The sequence below is a fragment of the Diadema antillarum genome, unplaced genomic scaffold (assembly GCF_040938485.1).
Source record: "Diadema antillarum isolate AM-2024a unplaced genomic scaffold, OU_Dant_1.0 seq00000511_RagTag, whole genome shotgun sequence".
NCBI lineage: Eukaryota > Metazoa > Echinodermata > Echinoidea > Diadematoida > Diadematidae > Diadema > Diadema antillarum.
Window position 1 is genome coordinate 166,915 of NW_027271465.1, and position 20,989 is coordinate 187,903.

At 37.4% G+C, this 20,989-nt stretch overlaps 2 protein-coding genes across 2 annotated transcripts in view; one reads left to right on the forward strand and one right to left on the reverse strand.

Moving 5' to 3' along the window:
• Positions 1-10,426: 10,426 nt before the first annotated feature.
• LOC139734114 (ciliary microtubule inner protein 1-like) lies at positions 10,427-13,655 on the reverse strand. The gene is made up of 3 exons (XM_071644931.1): positions 13,517-13,655; positions 11,662-11,743; positions 10,427-10,724 (listed from the first exon to the last, which is right to left on the reverse strand). The coding sequence occupies exons 1-3, from the start codon at positions 13,588-13,590 to the stop codon at positions 10,467-10,469; spliced, it is 414 nt and encodes a 137-aa protein (XP_071501032.1). The 5' UTR covers positions 13,591-13,655; the 3' UTR covers positions 10,427-10,466.
• A 403-nt stretch (positions 13,656-14,058) lies between these two features.
• LOC139734116 (uncharacterized) overlaps positions 14,059-20,989 on the forward strand; it is a 76,663-nt gene continuing 69,732 nt past the window's right edge. Inside the window, exon 1 of the mRNA XM_071644932.1 lies at positions 14,059-14,706. Coding sequence (XP_071501033.1) covers positions 14,574-14,706 — 133 coding nt within the window. The 5' untranslated portion in view covers positions 14,059-14,573. The remainder of the gene's footprint in view (positions 14,707-20,989) is intronic.

Genomic DNA, 20,989 nt, shown 5'->3' on the forward strand with positions numbered 1-20,989 from the left:
CAGAAACAATTATAATAATAAATAGCGAAAACTTTGAGCAAAGAAAATGGGTTTTCATCGGGATTCGAATCCGGAGGTCTCGGATTCGAATCCCGATGAAAACCCATTTTCTTTGCTCAAAATTTTCGCTATATATATATATATATATATATATATGTAAATATAAATATATATATACATATATATATATATATATATATATATATATATATACATGTAAATATAAATATATATATATATATATATATATATATATATATATATATATATTGAAAGAAATTAGACTGAGGCGGACGTTGCTCTCGATCTTGAGTCTCCCTTTTATTTGTCAAGCTTTCGGCCAGTCATCAGGCCTTCCTCATAGGCCTATTATATACCAATAACATTTTGACGACTTAAAAATTGAGTTTGATTTCCGGTGTAGGACTGTTTACTTTGATTTGATTTGAAGGTGAGAAAAATGCTTACACCATTCCTCACAAAGACATAAATGGTTCCAAATACAAGTTGTATACTTCACCCTCCCATTGTATGCTTATACTGTACGTTATTCTTTGTGAGTTATATAGCAAACATGGCGTAGAGTACAAAGACAAGAATTGTCTTACGTGAAATAATCACTAAAATAAAAGTGGAATATCTAAATTAGTTCAGGTTTCTGTTGGATACATTGAAGTAGTCATCAATGAGAAGATGTTGATCTGGTTCAGCTTTCTGAATACACCCTAACACTCGTAGGCCTATATGAGAGTATGTGTTATGAAAGATGATTATCTTTTCGAAGACTAATTTGACATTGATCGTAGGTTGTTGGATATGTGTTTACAAAATGGCTCCATATAGATTTAGATGCTCCCCTGGAGGCTTGACACAAGCCTAGTACAGGCAATCATAACTGTCTGGAACTGTCCCGACGCCGCAGAGACAAGGGAAGACTGTAACAATTTTTATTCTATTTATTCTGTTGTCTGTCCAATCGTCATAATGTGTCTGAAAGCGGGGGTCGACGAACAGAAGCGAAGAGCTGGCTAAATCAGTGCACACCCCGCACACTCGCAGAGCAGTAAGAATGACTTCGCATTTCACGGCATGTGAGGTTGTCTATAAACCAATGTAGGTCTATATTGTGACACGGTGCGCAGACAGATTCATGACATTTCGGTGTCATCTCTTCTCAAAACGAGCTTGCATAAACATTGCTATCGTAAAATTACATCAGTATTGTTTTTATTCCTTTTTTTTTATCAGCTGGTTATTATTGCTGTGTGTTTTTTTTCTACCAAGTTTTCATTGTCTCGTATGTTGCGTGCAGGTAAATGTATAATGTATAATTACCCAATATGATTTTATTGTATCATTATCACTTACGTCGTTCATTATTATGCTTTGATGTGTCATTATGCTCCCGAAGAAAATTGATATTTAGGGAATAGTAAAACCAAGTTGTGGTAAATGTTAATATGATGATGTAACATGTGTTATAAAAAGCATAGATATAAAATGTAGAATATTGTCTAACTATAGAAACAATGGTATAATAATATATATGACATATAATATTCAATGTTTCACATAGACATATATATATGTATGCATTATTTGCATAAATTTTTTGTGTGTTTATGAGAAAAATGAGAGGAAGATAGATTATTAGATATAGAATTATGTCTACATCTACTGAAGACTGCAATTTACACCATCAATCTTATCAGTTAATCTCTTATTTCTTTTTTACCTTATTTTTTTTCTTGGAATGTGGTTTCTTTTATACATGTGATAATGTAGCTTGTTTTTGTGATTAATTTGATTTTATTAATTTGCTTACTGTTGCATTTTTGTTGTTGTTGTAATATTGTATTCACGGCCTCTCTGAAAAACAACCTAACCTGACTTATCGAGAGCATTTTTTTAAAATCCTGTGATTAAATCGAATGAAACAAACAATATCAATGCAATATGAACTTTGCAAACTCAACGTTTGTAGGAATTATATACACCAAAAGCCTATGAAATATTTGAAAATCTAGCTTTAACAAGTCATTCCTATATCCCGTTCCCCTAAATTAGAGCACTGTACAACTCAATACCTTACATACGCTCATATTTCGCTTTCTATACGATCATGGTTACATAATCATTGTCAGCACATTAAAATCAGAAAAAAAAGAAAGAAAATGTCAACAAATTGCAAAATGTTTTATAATTGTAGTGTATATATTCATTTGGTGGTTTTTTTTTTTTTGAGAGAGAGAGAGAGACAGAGAGATTACTGTATATGAATTTATAGGCTATAGTGATTCGAGATTGTCATGCATGTATAACTGTATTGGGTTCCATGGCATTCGCTTCTGCGGCAATAATTGCTCCCATGAAATATTTGCACGCTAAGCCAAACATGAATTTTACCCACAAACAAAACTCTAACCCTAATCCTAATCCTCACATCAAACTAAACCTAAAACCATATCACAACCTTAACCCTTAACCCTAAAGTCATTGGAGAAAAAAAAAGTAAGACCAGAGCAATTGTCGCCGGAGGAAATGTAATACATGTATATGCATATAAGTATATATAAAGATATTTTCGCGAATGAGGAAGTCACAGACATTTTCGCGAGATGTTGTTTTTCGCGAATTGACACCGACGCTATATACCATAAATGCACTATCAACCTAGCACATGGTAACATTTTCACGTGTTGTTAAATTCGCGATCCAGCTGTGATTCGCGAAATACACTCGCGAAAATACTTGAGTAACAGTTTATACAGAGTATAGGAGGTCATTTGATCGGATGAGCCCCGTGGTTCGTCATCCTCTCCTTCACTTCCACAAACCTTGCTATGAGCCGTTAAACAAGACAAACCTTATATTCCCTGATAAGGACATAACGATTCTTTGACAAGGAGATGACAGTGCATTCCCAAAATGTATTTGTTTATTGGCCCCAAACTTTGGAATAAATTAGATGACAGTTTCAAAGAATTCGTTACATTTACTACATTTGAATATACTTTAGAAAATGTTTTGCTTAAGAGATATAACGTTGGATAATCAAATCAATCATGCTATATTTCTGTTTTCACTTGTTCTGGTACACTATGTAAGAACATTTCAAATGCAAATCCGTTTCACTTTTCCTGTACAAAACATAATATAAAAGAAAATTACACATGATCTTGGGCACGCATTGATTGACTGCATAATTAGAATTAGAGGTAATCAACGAACTGAAAGCAGTTTTACCTAAATGCAAACCAAGTTGTTACACTAACTATGTTCGATTATCGATGTTACTAATAGTGATGATATTGTACCGCAATGAATTTCATACGGTATGAGAATTTGTTTTACGTATACACGCTATGGACAAATAATGAATGATAAAGCTTATATACAACCACGGGATCGACGGCTTTGAGCCAGATAATAAGAATAAAGTGACTTGCCTGTATAGGGTTCGAACCATTGACCTTATGATTGATTGATAATCCATGGTCTAATCCATTGAGCTGCAACTCCTGATAATGATAAGGCTAATGCTTCTGCTGATATTTACGTATGCTGATGATTATTACAAGTTACCACCCTGTTAGATATCGCTTTATTTGTTATTTTTCATGTTCATTTTTTTTTATGACGACACCATCAGCTCACTCGTTTGCATAATCATATCAACTGCTTAAGAACGTTTTGGCCAAAAATAGTACAACTTCACAATTTTCTCAACAAGAATCTCAACACGTTGTCCCTCAGCCGCCATGTTGTCAGTGACGACCAATCGGGTCTTGAGGCCCGGCTTATACTGGGGATCCTCCTGTATGGTACTTTGATTTTTTTTCTTTTATTATATCTCCGTTCTCTGTCACAATGATTTGCTTACCTTTCATGTGCAAAATCAGCCATGAATAATGAGGAACCATGTGTATATTCCCGAAAGTGATCACAGTTGATTACTTGTACCATGTAGAAACGATAAAATGAAATGAAATAAATAAAATGATATCTCATCCACACATATTTTAAACTATCTAACAATCTCCGCGTTTTCACCATCTTGTTACCCCTCTGCCAATCTCTAGCAGGCAGGCCCAAGACACATCGGTTCCATCGGAAGTGTTACTGACACCATAGGAAGCAAGTTCGTCCTGGAGGGTCATGCTGAGTTATTGTTTTGTTCTTGACAGTGTTAACATAGTTCTGATGGTAAAGGACGTGAAATTTAGCTGGCGGTATAGTCTGTTTCATATTATCTGATACATGTTATCATCTATAGCAATTTTACCCGGAGATTGCTGGAGACAAACACTCGTGACGCCTGAACGAGAAAAAAAAAAAGAAAGAAAAGAAAGAGAGGCGGTTATCTTGTTCCGAAGTTCATCAAATTTTTGCTCGCATTTTTTTTTAACATGACAAGGTTTCTGGAACCTAAATCTCTCATTCGGAGATGGCAAATGTAACTCTGAAGCCTCATAGATTGTCTTAACCAAGCAATCCAACAGTCAAAAGGCGTTCGCATTCGTCCGGGGTCATCCCACTAGACCGACACCCACGAGTCCTACAGCCCACGAGTTCAACATTGAAATAAGGTCCATGAGTCATACAGCTCACGAGTCATACAGCCCATGAGTTCGACACTAGGCAAATAAAGTCCATGAGTTCGACACTATAGGTGAAACAGCCCACGAGTTCGACAGATACAGCACGGTATTTAATGTGTCGGTCTCGTGGGCCTTGTTAGCTTAGTGTCGAACTAATAGGCTGTACGACTCGTGAGCTGTATAACTCATGGGCTGTATGACTTGTGAGCTGCATGACTCGTGGGCCGTATGACTCGTGGGTGTCGGTCTCGTGACGTCCACCCATTCGTCCTTCATCTGACAGAGTTTGCAGCAATCACCAAACATTATGCTAAAGTTTCAGACAGATGCTTTCCAAGACTCTTGAAATTTCAAACTGTCAACATTCGATTCGGTAACTATATGAGATGGCACCCTGTTATATATACATTCTGTTATGCACATCCCATGTGATGAAATACACAATATGAAAAGTCCCCATCACATCCACACCTATTGAAAACTTAGGTCTGCGCAAATATCAGTCGGCTTTTCCCGGATCGATCGTGCAGCCTCATCTATAGTGGAACCATCCGCCAAGTCTTCGCGACAAGGCCAACAACATAGGTCAATAAACCCTTGTCATGTCATTTGCATAACAAGATTACCTTGGCGACTTGAAAAGAGAGAAAATCGTTAAAAAACATCGGGCTAGACAAATTTCAATCAATTTTCTCTGTAGATATACATGCATTTCTATACAAGGCCCAAAGAAAAACAAGGCAATTATAATGTGCAACATAATACACGTAGCTCCAACATTAATGAAACAGTACTCAATGTCACTGCTTAACCGCATATATATATATATATATATAATAAATATATATAGGTGTGTTATATGTATGAATTCCTAAATTTAGATGTCAGGTCGAATATGCACTCTATACCATTCGAATCTATATTGTTGTCTTACGAAGAAAGAAAAATGACACTAAGGGAAAAAAAAATGAAGAGAGAAATGCACCTAATCACACTTTAAAACGTGTACACCGAAATTACCCGTGGGAGTATGTTTTACAATAAGTCAAGACTCTATTTGCGAACCTCTACGGAAGTGAGCTTTATCAATAAAATGTCGTGAAATCTTAGAATTTTACTCTTTTTTTAAAACCGATTTGCATTCAATTACCGTCGACACCACCACTTCAAAATCCACTCCCGCAACCGTTCCTTCATACACCACCAACGTCATTTCTACCAGAACCAACTTTACCAAAACCATCGTCGGTACCAATGCTTCCATTACCCCCATCAAGAGATACATTAAAGGGACTGTACAGTACTGGTTGAGGTAGGGATTCATGTTTTGAACATTCCTAAGTGAAATAATGAAAAGCCTCTTATGAAATATGAAAGAGCATGTAATTTTAAGAAGGATTCAACGTTTATTTGATGAAAATTGGTTTCCAAATGGCTGAGATATCAAAAAAAAGTGCTAATAATAAAAGGCGACATGCCCCAACTTTATTAGTATCTCTTTGTTTCACTTTATTTTTGGATATCTCAGCCATTTCAAAGCCGATTTTCATCGAATAAACTTTTGATACCCCTTAGAACTGCATGCTCTTTGACATCTCATAGAGTGGTTTCTAAATATCTCACAAAACGTTAAAAGCTAAATCTTCACCTCGACCAGAACTGTACACACCCTTTAAAGTCATTTTCATTAGGCATAAATGCTGGCCAACTCAGACACATACAAAGGTTGTATGTAAATTATTGTGTGCTTGTGTATATTTGCACACGTTTTGTAGGTTTGAGAATTGCTTACATTTCAATCGCAAGTGTCTCTTTGAAAATGTCCAAATTTTCATCTTCATGAGATTTATCGGTGATGTAAACACCGGGAGAGGGCAGTATGTGTCAACTGGAACTGTTCGCCCTCCTCACCTACATACGACAAACAAACAACAGATTGAACAGATTGGCTCGTTTCGTCGAATAAGAGATTGAAACTTGCTGAATAATGGAACTACTATCGCAAACACATTGATCGTTTTTTAAAGTACATGAAAAGTCAAGCACAAACGCGTTATGTTAATATGATAAACATCGTGATCATTGCTTGAATGACAATGAGTGTCAGTGCACGTACATGTACCCGGATGTTTTCGAGCGCCCCAGATAGAACGACAAAGGATAGGGATAATGACGACATTACGAGCGAATTTGTCTCCGTAGCTGGGGGGCCTAGCACTTATTCTATTGGTTTCCTGGTGGCATTCAGCGCTCATTACATTTACCTAAATAAACAAGCGCACATTGCTTTGCAAGAAGTTTATTTGTGTCGCCTATAGATGTGCTATATATATGCCTTGTAATCTCATTTTAGTGACAGAAGAGACACGTCACCACGCTTCCTAAACCAATGATAGAAACACCCGAAAATAACGATTACTGCGCAGTTTTCCTTATATTCAACAGGAAAGAGCCCTTAGGTAAGATGCTATGTATGGTGTCCATATTAAGAATGCACTTGTTTTCGTCCAACCATGACTTTGGGCGAAATTACATTGAGAAACAAGACACCAAGGCCCTTCAGTACACCAGTACAATTAGTAGGACCTATGAGCATGAAGAATGGGATTAGGGGTGAAGGGTGAGAGGTCAAGGGTGAGGGAAGGAGAGGGGCTCATATGGTCTGTCTCTATTTCACACAAGATGCATTTCTCCGACATTATGTAACGATATAATCGTATTTCGTTAGTGCGATAGAATCCTTACACATACCCATCTCGTTCTCAACTGCTCAAACAAATCGAGTTTCACACCAAACATGTCAGAAAACAAGGATCAAATAACTTTATCATCAAACACATGACCCCTTTCACATTCAATCTGATGCAGGGAGAAAATGATTATGATATCCATTTTATCTAATTCAGAAGATCCTAAAATCATGTGGACCAAATGAAGTTGGGTTGTCCTAATTTTGTGAGTAGATTAGATTCGATACAATTGTACATATAGTAAGGTTTATATTCAGTATGGTCGTTTAATTTCTGTCATTCACTTAGCAGATAAGACGCAAGTAATGAAAGTCAAAGATCATCTTTTACTGGACGGCGTTCACTTTTTATTTTACTAGACATTAAACTACATCCTTCAAAACCTGCTGAAGTGATGTAGACTTCCACAAGCAACATTTCATTTCATACAATACATGTAATTCAGTAAATAATATCAGTGTATAGGAAAAACAAAACAACAGCAGTGCAAAGTTTACAGCATACAAAATATATGAGAGAGGAAAACAAAATCAAAGCTCAAAACAATTCATTTTTCCCCTTTCTTTAGGAAAAGAACTGAATGAAACACAACCTGTAATCTGTTATGAAACAAGCACATAATTCACAAGTTACAAAATGTGACCAGCACAATGATGCATGCTTTTTCCACCTTGCTGGGACATGCTGGCTGTCAATATACTTGTACAGTATGTGTCATGTGACAATACTTGTATGTGTCATGTGACTTCTCACAATACAAGGAGCTCTCTCTTCAGAAACTCAGCTGGTGATTAACACCAAAGCCAGGCTTGAACAAAGTGCCAACCAACGCTGTGACATAAAGAGTCTTGACACAGGGCGTTCCTCTTACAACGGACACAGTTATAATGAAATTTCGTTTCAACAAAGTAAATATTAAGGTGCCCAAATTATTACTATTAAAACTGTAAGGTACAAAAAAAAATCCCTATGGTGATAATGTAAGTTTGAAATATCAAAAGAAAACTGCCTGTTCCACAGACTTCTTTATAACAGGAGTTGCCTGTATCAAGATATCACATATACTGACTGGTAATCAGAGAATCTCCAAAAACGGTCTCATTCATAAGGTTAACATCATCTCTTACATTTCACATATGACACAAAATCATAGAATAGAAATAGAATCCATTTGCTCTTCTTCATTCTAATGATATTCTGAGAGAATGCAAGAACAGTGCTTATTGATAATCGAATGGTAATGACAACTAAGAAAATGTATGCACTTTCATAGAAAGAGATTCATTCCATACTCATCAATGTTCAAAAATATAAACTTGTGTTAATGTTTATAATGTTATATCATGCTATATAAATATGGTTTGGAAAACAAGACTATTTTCATTTTTTTTCTTGTTGAAAGACAATGTCAAGACCCACTCCTTGAATCTGGTTGATCAAAGCAATTGAAGAAAATATAGGCATTACCAGCTGGTATTTTAGATTGAGTCCCAAGGCACATACAGTACTCTGCATTTCTGACAACATTGTGGTACATGTCTTCCTAAGGAATCAAACTTTCAGTTTCTTTGCATAGAAATGGTTGACTTTTTTTTTTAATTGGAGATGAAACTTGGCTTCGTTTATAAGTATTTTCATCTACTGGAATGATGATAAACTATTGCATATTCCAAAATGACATGCAGATACCTATTACCATTATACAAAAATGACTTTTGTAATGCACTGTATGATGTAATGAACTGGACGGCATCACACTATGCATTAATATTAATATGGAAGAGAAAATATTTCTGTATTATCATCAATACATTCACAATTACAACAAAAGGAAGATATGTCATAAATTCTTTTCATAAATAGAGTGCATATGGCTGACAATGTACAACAGATAGTGGCTAGATATATCTTTATACTGCTAGGATGTTGCATAGATTGATATAAAACATGATGTACCTCAGAACTTATGAGTAAATGCCACAAGAATCCCTGAAAAAAAAGGAGATATTTTCATTAAATTGGTAATTAGATGGATCTAAAATTTCTAACTTCAATTGAGTCCCAATGGAAAAATGTAAAGCTAGTCAACTCTAAAACATTACTGAATACTCAGAACACTGTTCCTCTAACCCATCATAAATAACAAAGTGAATTGCTAGCACAGGGCAGCTCATACATGTATTGACCGGCAAATGGCAAATGCAATGGCAGAAAATAAGATGTCTTTCTTCGCCTATCAATCATGATCTGACTACACAAAGTATATAAAATGTGATTTTCCCATTTTTCTTTAAAAGCCAAGAGACAATCTTTTCACTATTAAGAGAACACTCCTTTTCTCCTTTTGAGACCTTACTTCATGACTTTTAATCAGAATTAACATTGCTTTTACCGACAATGGACAAGGTAGAATGATTTCAAATTCCTACTTCCTTCTTCTCGAGACTTTCGCAACTGTACATGAGTACAGCTTCATACTGAACCCATTTACAGATGGGAAAGTAGGTAATGAATGTGTGAATCTCTGACAAGGGTTACAGATTACAGTGAGCTCAAAGGAAAATTCAATTTCTGAGAGGTATTATTGGAATATTGCTGTGAGCTTTTGTAGTCCATCTATTTTACCATTACTGACTTGACAGAGAGGTACCAGGAAGAGATGTCCCATGACAGACTGTTCACCTTGTTTCCTTTTCCTCCACACATTGAGGATATTATGATAAGTGATAAAGCAATTCAAAATATCACAAACCAGACCAGTGGCGGACACCTAATATGGCCTATGATGGCTGACCCAAAATATGTTGGCTACAACATGATTTCACAATTTCATAATATGAAATTGTGAAATTATATCATCATTCTAACTGCATCACTGCGCATGATCAAGAATACACATGATTGACATCTTTGAGCCAGGCTTGCCTAGCTTCCTCTCAGCGGGATATTCCATTTCTTAAATTACAATGTGATCCTAGCATTCACTATACTTTATTTTCTTTTATATTTTAGACTGGTACTCCTTTTTCTTTTTGTCACAAGTCAAGGAGAAGACAGGGAAGGTTGGCGCTCAGATACAAGTTTTTGGGCAAATGTCTGTTTTTTTGGCACTGCTTTATATAACACCTTCAGGTGGCCAGTTCAGCTGCTTGATGAGACCTCCCTTGGGCTTGGCGTACTTGCCATAGATCTCTAGAGAGTGCTGGGGATGGGCGGACCGCCAGCCAATCTTGCTAGCCGTTGTCTGAGGGAATGGTTGGGGTGAGGGCAGCACCTTGATGTAGCGTGAGATTGGTGTGATTGGAGGCAAGACCAGCGGGGGCGGGAGTTCAATCTTTTTGACTTCCTTCTTGACAAAATCATCTTTCACCAGCTACACATATGAAATGAGAGAAAAAAAAAGTTGTATAGCATCTTAAACACTGTATGGTGTCTTTGATTACAATAGGACACAAGACCATAGTAATGTTTACCTCAATGCAGCCTCATAATTGCAAATATTTAATGCAGTAGATGAGTGATTGTGAAGTTGGTTGGTCAGCTGGCTTTGAGAAAGCAGTATTTTGTATCAACCACAGAAAGCCTGAAAAGTTAGTCCTCCATATACATGCAACCTTGTAAGACTCGTAATTTTGTATCTGTATGGACACAACACTCACAGGATTCTACTGAAGTTCGGGTTGGCCTCTGAAGTGTTTGTTTGCGGGTTTGTTTGTTCAAATCCTGACTGGATTTCATGTTAGATAACTTGAAGGAAACTGCTGTAAAATTCATCTGGAGAAGATCATTACAAATATGTACCATTAGACAGTACTAATTTGCATATCAATGAATATTAGAATATTAGCAAATTAGTGAAAATCACCCTAGTAGTTTAACCCGTTGAGGACACGCTGATTATGCTACAACATGAATTTCCCATAGACACTTGCTCGAGTATACTCGGGACTCGTCCTCAACGGGTCATGGTAAATTTGTGCAAGATGATCATTTCTATTATTTTCAAAATTTCACAGATTTGTAAGAGTTGTTGCATCAAATGACATGGGTAACAAAATTGCCAACATTGCCTAAATACTTAGCAGGATACAAAGTAGATAAACTCAAACATTTTGATGTCATGGTTTGTCAGAATAATGGAGGCATTAAATAACCAAAGCCGGTCAACATCACATGCATGTGCAGCATAACTCTTGCCTACATGTACACAGGTATCTAGTGGGAAAATCTGACTACATACTGTATCTAATTGTGATGCAATCGGATACTCTGTATATACAATAAAGCTTTGCAGAAGAAAACTTGGTTACCTCTTTGTAACTGCCGCCTAGAAATCCCCAATATTCAGGCCATCTTTTGGCTGCAGTCTCTTCATATCGAATATGATCTTTCCTGAAATGAGTAAAAGAAACAAAAATGTATTCCAGGTACATGTTAAAAAAAAAACCACTGCACACCTGTTGTCTCTCAAAGAATAAATCCTCTAATCTTGTGACAACAGGAGTCAACCATCACGGTAAAAGACCAGAACACTTGATATATGACATTATTAAAACAATTCATGTTTGATATCATACTGTGACATGCAACCTTCACATTTTTTGTGTGTGAAAAAGTGTGTACTTATATCTTTCATTGCATAGTTCATAATTTTTTTCTAAGTCTACATGTAGGACATTGGGGCATCAAAATGCATGCATTTCCAAGAAGTTTACAGTTTGTATTATGTACACTGATCTTTATTCTCTTTAAGAGAATGAGAAAAAAAAAGATGGGATAAGATACAGTTGTACATTACATTTTGGAGGTTGGGACAATAATATAGTTAGTTTGTATGCATGTGTATCAGGTACACTTGTACACCAATGTATGTATAAACACTTTCTACTATTGCATGTACACAGAATAACTTTCTTCTCGAGCCAAATGTAAAATTCATACTCCAGGGCCCCGTTGCAAGAAACTTTGCGTTTAAACGCAACTTGCAACTGATTGTCACTGGCCAATCAAAATCATTGTTGCATGCATGTCTTCTTAATAGGGCAGACCCTGAGCCAATCAGAATGGTTGTTTCAAAATTAGCAATTATTTGCAATTGATTGCAACTTTCTTGCAACGGGGCCCTGATCAGTTATGCCATAAGAACAAAGTGATGACATCTGCTGTCTTAAACCTTAAACGATGTGTAGTAACATACATTTTGTATGTACAAACATTGAACAAATGCAGTTTCATAGTCATCTTCCATGGTGATTCATCTTTACATCAAGAGAAATACCATGCATGAAAAAAAAAAAATAGTTGAATTGTTCAACGTGGTCCTAATTTCACAAGCCTTTGTTATTGTTAACACAGACACATGCTGTAAAGTGTAATGACACTGCTCAGTATCTATTAGTGACAACTTGTCCCTATCAATTTTTCCATAAAATTTAAGTTCGACGCCACGCCACCTGGCCATGACCCAGCTCATATCAAGGACTAAACCTGGATCTGAATACAGAGGCTCAGCCTGCATTCAGAATCTCCCATAGGTAGGTATAGGTATAGGTATCAACATACCTCCCCAGATGAAGAGAGAAAAAAATTGATTACTTCTCAATGAACTCTCAATATGCTGTATTTAATGTCCTTCCATAAACTGAAGTAAATGCAGTGGTGGTACAGCATGTACAGTAGGATATCCTACCAATTTCTTTATTCAAAATTATCAAAACTGTAATTTATCAAATTCTCTCCAAGTGTTACGATCCGTTGTCACTATTTTTTGATCTGTACGTACTGTATATTTGTATATTTCAATGTACACTTTGTATGTAACAATACTTATTAAAGCAAATGACTCCCTGGGCTCGAGTAACGCTTGGCCTTGGTCATATTCCAGTTTTATCTTTCAAAGGCATAAACTTGTCACGTCGAACTGATTTCTACAAATTGAAGAAGTCATTAATGGTCACGACATGAATTGAACTATTAAATATAGTTTTGTAGTTTGATTGTAAATACACCACTATACTTGCTGGAGTCTGTATAATTTGAAGTACCGTGCGTGCAACTGGTAAACTTAACGGATAGGGCTACGTAGAGTCCGTCATAGGAACAGTGTAACAGCAGTGACTGTAGTGACTGGTTAAAAAGCTACGGAATAAACTCGTTAATACTCACCAAATTTGGTCGTTGGCAACAAAGTTGAATCCTGCCAGAGCTTTTCCAGTGGCTGCTGCTGGTTTTTCTGCCATTTTATCACAAGATGCCTATCTTAGCAGAGTTTTTGCTACTCTAAATCGAACATAACACGCGGTAATCAACGTAACAGCGACAGGTATGCATGCATTCTCCTCTTCTCCAAGCGTATTTGTATGCCCTGCAAAAGGAGTATCCATAACAACACCAGACGCCCCTGAAGGTCAAATGGACCGTAATGAATTGATGGCCGCGTTCATTATGCATAGGTTACCTGCACTTAGTCAGAGGGACGACAAATCTTGTGTTCCCCTTAAATCCGTATAACAATAAGTATTTTGAGGATGTATAGGGTTTTTATCGTACATACATCACAGTTAATTATTGAGTGAAATTTTTGAAACTTCTAATGTGATTTGGTACTCCGATTTACACAGTCTGATATCCCCTTTGTGGTTTAACGCCAGACAGTTCCATTTCTTACCTGTCTGCAATATGGATGCATCCGTCTGGAGAGCCTACTCATTTTCCATACTCGGCTCTCGCCCCAATTGCATCGAAAATTTCACCTATTACTCGTGGATTTTACCATCTGCTTCCGTGGATCGGATAATTTCATAATTTCATGTATCGGGTTCGATATTCTATCCTAGGATAGACAGGAAAAGGGGTATATTTCACATAATTCTACGCGATACTCGAGAGAGGTGTGGACAATCGGCTCCTTTCGGAATCACTCGGAAAGCCTGGCTAGACTTCGGCCTTGCAGATATTATTAGCCAGACTGGTGCAAATATACATGGCATGTATGCACAATGCGCACGTATAACGGTATGCACGCCTAGAGAACGTATCGGCTGGCTAACGGAACAATCCTGCAAGGGAAGCCTATGGTACCGTACCATCCATAGCATCGACCACCGTGCACAAGACCACCTCTGCATGCACTGTGTAGCAAGTGTATTAGGGCTGTACCGTGAAATGCGATGTGCTGGATGGGGAGTTCGAAATCATGGCAGGCGCATAGGTAAAAAACCACATGAAAGGACGCAGAGAAGGAAAATTCCGTCGTTACAGCTCGGGAAAGGTGCCTAGCCTGGCATTTTCTGCGAACATTTGTTACATGAGTATGGACCGCCAAACCGAGTCCTTTGTATGCCTAGGTTTGATAGGTAAGTTTGATGCTACGATTTGAATTAAATTGTTGATCCAGCCCTGGACTGAGCCTGGATATGTGCTCGTCATAATCGTTCGTATCCATCGCTCGGTCGGTCTACATAGGGTTGACCTGACCTTCGTAACTCACTAACTGGTCTTACCAGCAGAGCTTCGTAAACCAAGCTCGTTATGTTTAGCATAAATACTACGTTGACTAAATCTTGATCCGTAACGAACCTTCAGTTTTGGTCCCCGGACCACGCACGACCCAGTTGCACTGAGCTAAATTATGGGGGCCAGGCCCAGGGCAGGGTGCGGGTGGGTGGGTCGAAAGTTAATAGTTCTATTTATTATGATTAAGAAAGGAACTTGCAAAATGATGATTTCTTATTAACTTTTTAAACCAAACTTAAATTTAGTGAGAATAAAGTTTACTGAATGTCTGTGCTGTAGTGTTAGGGATTTTTCTAATCTCAGTACGGTAAGCAGTCTATTTAACTAGCTCAGCTGTAAAGTTCAAGCAGACTTCTGTTCTAGTCTAGTCTATGTTGTTTTTTTTAAAGCTCCACCACAAGGAGCAGCATCAAGTGGTGGACTTGCATCCATTTTCACAGGGCAACTGAAACTCGGTATCTGACAAGTTAATTCAGTTGTATTCATACATGAGCTAGCCCCCCCCCCCCCCCCCCCCGTACTACCTTCCTCTGCATGATATGTCACATTATTCATGTTTACCAATTCTAATTTCTACAATGACAAATATTGTATAATATATGTTATTGCATTGCAAAATTTCTGTAGGTAACCGTAAGGCATAAGGCCATGAAACTTGGCAATGTTTACATATAAGCTAAAGTTATGATGCATTTCAAAGCTGGGTGGTTTTCAGATAGAGCCATATTTATTTTTCTGTAGCATAACTTAGGCCATTTCTATACCTCATCGAGATATCAAAATGAAATGTTGCTGTTCTGTCTCATTGACATGAGGTGTAAATTTGTTCACAAATTTATTCAAGCTGGATGAAAGTTGGTCTTCGAACCTGTTCTTGCTAGATTTCATGTTTTCAAAAAGAGTGTCTCCCTTTTTTCCATTCATCGGTTCCCATACCAAAATTTAGCTGCCGGTGCCAAAATTTGACCTGACACAAAAAGGATACTAGAAGGAGTCAAACGTTGGCGTTCAAATTTTGGATGCCGTTATAGGTGAATTTTGGATAGCTTAAGTTAGATGCAATGTGGCCCTTGATAATCTTGCAAAATTCTTTAGCTGTCATTCAAAGATTTACGTTAATTTGTTCATGACTTTAAAAAAAAGTGTGAGGTTGTGTCAGACACCCTTTCTGTCCCTTGCTTTCCCAGTCCTTAATCAAGGTCTTGTTCAAGATTAACAAGGAAAAAAAACACAAATATGCATGAACATAATGTTTTTCTTGACAGCCATCTTACTCAAATGTGGGAGAATTTTTAGCAAATATTATTGATAAATGAATGATCATTTCAAGAGAAATGAGTGGTTGAAAATGGGCTGTGATGAAAAGTAGCCAAGGATGTATTTTTGTTGATTTCAAGTTCACATTTTGAGATGCTACACGTTCTGTGTATAGGCTACAAATGTACTGTACTTCCAGATATGGAAAAGAAAGATTTTCTGTAGGACCCTTACATATTATCCATTGTATAATATTTTATTAACTTCATTTAGCTGGGGCTGTTCAAACTATAAACAGGGAATAGAGCTTACATGTACTGTGTACATTTATGACATATATTTACCAAGTCTAATTTTCTTAGAATGGGGACTTCCTGACAATTTTGTGAGTGATTAAATGCGTGATTATTGGGCACAGTAATGAATGGAGAAATGTATGCATGCACGTTGCATGCATGGACTTCAGAATTGATAATTTCGCGTGTTGCTGAATTTGGAAATAGCACCTGTCCTTGCGAAAATTACATTTTTACAAAGATAAAAAAAAAAAAAAACTTGCGAAGTATGTGACATACTGTACATGATATTATAGTACTTGAGCAAATTTTGCACGGTGTCAGGATAACATGATGTGGCAAGCACCAGAGGTTCCACGGTACATTTACAGTGTACAGTATTTCTGCACAGATTTAAGGGATCCAGAGCTCTACATTTCTTGTCCACTTTAGTGGAAAATATTAAATGTAAAACATTGAAAATTTGTTGTGATCTAACCAAAGGAAGCGAGGAAAATATGTTTGATTCATATATTAAGCATCAAGAAGATTTAACTGCGCTTGAACTAGATTGCAACATTACACTAATACATGTAGGCCACAGTGCCCTTCAAGCATGACAGAGCAGGCTGGCAATCGCCTACCTTGGCCTCATCCTTGTGGCTGCTGAGTAATGTAGTAAACATAGCAACTCACCATGCTTGACTCAATAATATCAGTTTGTTAGAGTCAGTACACAAGCCATTTACTGTAAAAGTGGAAATTTTCGCGGTGTTCAAATTTTCGCGCATTTCGCGCAACCAGAAACTAGCGCGAAAATAAAAGCACGCGAATATTTTTGCTTGCCATATGTGCCTGTGCGTGATGTCTTGATTCCGCGGAATTAAAAACACGCGAAACTCTTCCGACCCGGCCAAGCGCAAAAAAATTAGTCACGCGAAAATATCCACTTTTACAGTATATTGTGGTACAACTTTTCTCTGTGTAATATGATTGCAATGACAGATATTTTGTGGTGATCTGTTCTTTTGAATTAAAATTGACTTAGCTTTTTTCTTTGTTTCAAAGGATACAAAACATTAGTGATTGTCATTGCCAATAATAATAATAATAATAATAATAATGATAATAATAATAATAATAATAATAATCATAATAATAATAATGATGATAGTAGTAGTAGTAATGATAATGATAATAATAAAATAATAATAATAATAATAATAATGATAGTAGTAGTAATGATAATAATAATGATAAAAATGATAATAATGATAATAATAGGGGTATTTACCTAATTCAGTCTGAGTGCTCAAAGGGTATGAAAAATCTCACACACAGCATAAAAGAAAGAGATCAGTGCATCCATAGGTATTACTACACTCTCATTTCCAGCACCTACTGTATCTACATGTATCCTTGTACGTTTGATACTTGAATGCAGACTCTATAATGATAATGTTGAAATTGCAGTTGAAAAGAGCAATTGAATTTGTTGATTTTGTTTATGTCTGTAATGATATAGCGGTAGCAGGCTGACAAACAACAGGATGCAACAGGGGAGTTTGTACACTTATACCCCTTTCAGTAACTCATGCATTTATGGCCAGCTCCTGGCCCGGGCTAAATTGGCCTGCGCCAAGCAGTAAAAATAGCGTTCTGTAACGGCAGAGACTCCAACTCTCCCGCTTTCGACGGGAGATCTCCCGCCGAAAGCCCATTTTTGCAGAATCTCCTGTTCTCCCACTTGAGATTTGATTTCTCCCGCTTGAAATGATTTCTTAATTTCATTGTATGTTGAAAAATAAGCCTTAGATAGTGAGAGAGAGCATCTAGAACCCTAGACCAAAAGGGACCTTGCGCTCGTGATGTGTATTTTGTGCACATCAAGTTGGAGTCTCCCGTTTGCAGGGGTTTCAGGCGGGAGAATCTCCAGATCAGAAGGTGCTTGGGGTTGGAGTCTCTGTAACGGTAGCAGATTTACGCTACTTTTATGAATTGTGACCTGACCTTTGACCCTACAAGGAATTTTGGCCCGAGCCTGGTACTGCTATCGTTCATATGCTCTTGGTGCCAAACGCGAGCCTGGCCTGCGCTCGGCGCTACAAAATGTAGCTTACAGCAGCACCAAAATAGCCCGAGCCCGGCGCGGCCCACTATGGCCCGACCCATTCTAACTCAAAATTTTACGACTTAGCTCGAGCCAGAGAGTTACTGCAAGGGGTACACTGTAGGCCTATGTGTTTCGCACACAATGTACAGTAGCTCAGTAGAGCCTGATGGTACAATTTGCCCAGGCAAGCTTCATGCTTGCTCACCTTCAACCAATGTGTGCCTGCTTTCTCATTGGTCAATCAGTTTGTCCACGAAATAAAAACAAAACATGGCTTTGCATTGCCTTTATTTTGTCTTTACAAATACACCAGGCTGCTTTTAAAAGTACTGCCGTAATCTACTAATAAGATTGCACACTTTCCATTTACTAGATAATTTGTAAAAAAATCATATGAATGTTCTTGTACCTGCATTATCAAACCAAACCCAGCTGTGGAAAATGATTAGGATCTTTTGCTCAGCTTTATATTTCCTAATTTGGCTTCTCAATTGGACTTTTGAATCACCGATACTTGTTAATAGCATAGGCCTACTACTACATTATGTGATTATAAATGTAGATACAAAATATACCAATACTCCTGATTAGGAATACTTCACCTGCATGCCCTCTTAAAATAACTTGTTATTGAGTGATGAGAGGAATGCTAGTGACATTATTATCCCTATGCAATAGAAATAGATTTCTTCATATGACAGACTGTTTACAAATGTAACCTAAGATGTGAATGCAATACCACCATTGATTTATTTCTAATACAAATCGTATTGAGATCGTACAATTGTATGTGTACAGTATAAAGATGACATACAGTACGTGTGATTGATAAATTGCTTGCTTTGGTTTTGTTTCAAATCAAGTCAAGGGCATTTGACTTTGATGGATTACATTTATAATGCATTGATAATATGGTAGTGAATGAAATTGAGCCCCTTTTAACTTCCAAGGATTTAAAGAGTTTTTGCATTTTGATAGTCTTTATTGGCTGATCTTATCGTATATTATTCTGGACAAGTCAGTGAAAAGAAGTCACAGTCTTTGTAGTTTTTAAGAGTGACACACCTTAGTTTATGTTTAGATTTAATAATGTACATCGTACATAATGTAAAAAGGCTTTTGCAAAGAAAAAGATTATGAACCAGAAGATACTGTCTTTTATAAAATGGGTTCAAGAATGTAGCCAATAGGAAGCGCTGAAATGAGTCACGTGTGCTTTGGTTACTCAGTCCCATTGCACTGCGTGTTAAATCCTATTCAGGGCTCGACACTAACTTTTTTGTTTAGTGGCCCGATGGGGCCACCAAAATCCTCAATTTCAAATTTTTGGTGGCCCGAGAGAAAAATTTGGTGGCCCCGAAAAAAAAACAGTAAAAACACATAAAAAGTCCTGTTTTTTTTTAATGAGTCAAATATCTAAGTTTTATCCAGTCATAACAAGAATTGGAAGTTGGACATACATCTACTCATAAATAAACCTCAACAAACTCGCAACACTCACTCTCAGGCACTCATTCAGTCCTTTTCATCCATCCTTTAAACAAATATAACTGCTAATTTCCGGCGCAAAAAGTTACGAATTAATTGACGTACTTTTCAAGAAATTTTGGTGGCCCGAGACGGGCCACCAAATTTGCCCTTCTTTGAAATTTGGTGGCCCGACTTTCAATTTTGGTGGCCCCGGGCCACCGGGCCACCGTTAGTGTCGAGCCCTGCTATTGCTGATCGTCTGTGCGCGCGGCGGCTCCTTTGAATTGCATGCATACGCGCTGTCAATCCTGTAAACAACTTCTAGTTCGGACTGCCGGCCGGCTGGCCGGCCTTTCTTCCCTTGTGCATAACATGTGTGGCGTACGTATCATACGTACAGTGTACAGTAGACCAAGCGTTGTGGGACCGGACGCGTACATGGAGTCACTTTGAAGGGCAAATCCAACGATTTAGCAGGTTAATTCTCACGCCGTTTTTAGAGTACAATTGTATGTTGTCTAGTAGGCCTATATGAGGAGTCTATATCAAGTCTTTAAGGTAAAGGGTGCATATTCTATGTAAAATAAGTAAGTTTTCATGCGGGAACTTAAGTGTCCGGAAACCCAACCCCCCATCATACTTACTAGTATATGTGCGGGATTTCCGAGTGCGACGTGCGTAAATGTTTGGGACGAACATCTTCGGACGTCTTGACCCACAAAAGTACGTGAAAAATGCTGAAAAATGCTGTTAGTTTTCAAATTTTCGACCCATTTTATAAAACAAATGATGCACAGGATTATTTCGTGGCGTTAGTGGAGGCGTATAGCTCACTCTCGGGTATTTACAATGTAGTGCAACATGCACTCGGCTTCGCCTCGTGCATGTTTCACAATTGTAAATACCCTTGAGTGCACTATACGCCTCCACTAACGCACTCTATCCTGTGCATCATTTGTATAGTATAATACTGTAAGAATACACATGTACAGTACTATATGTATCCAG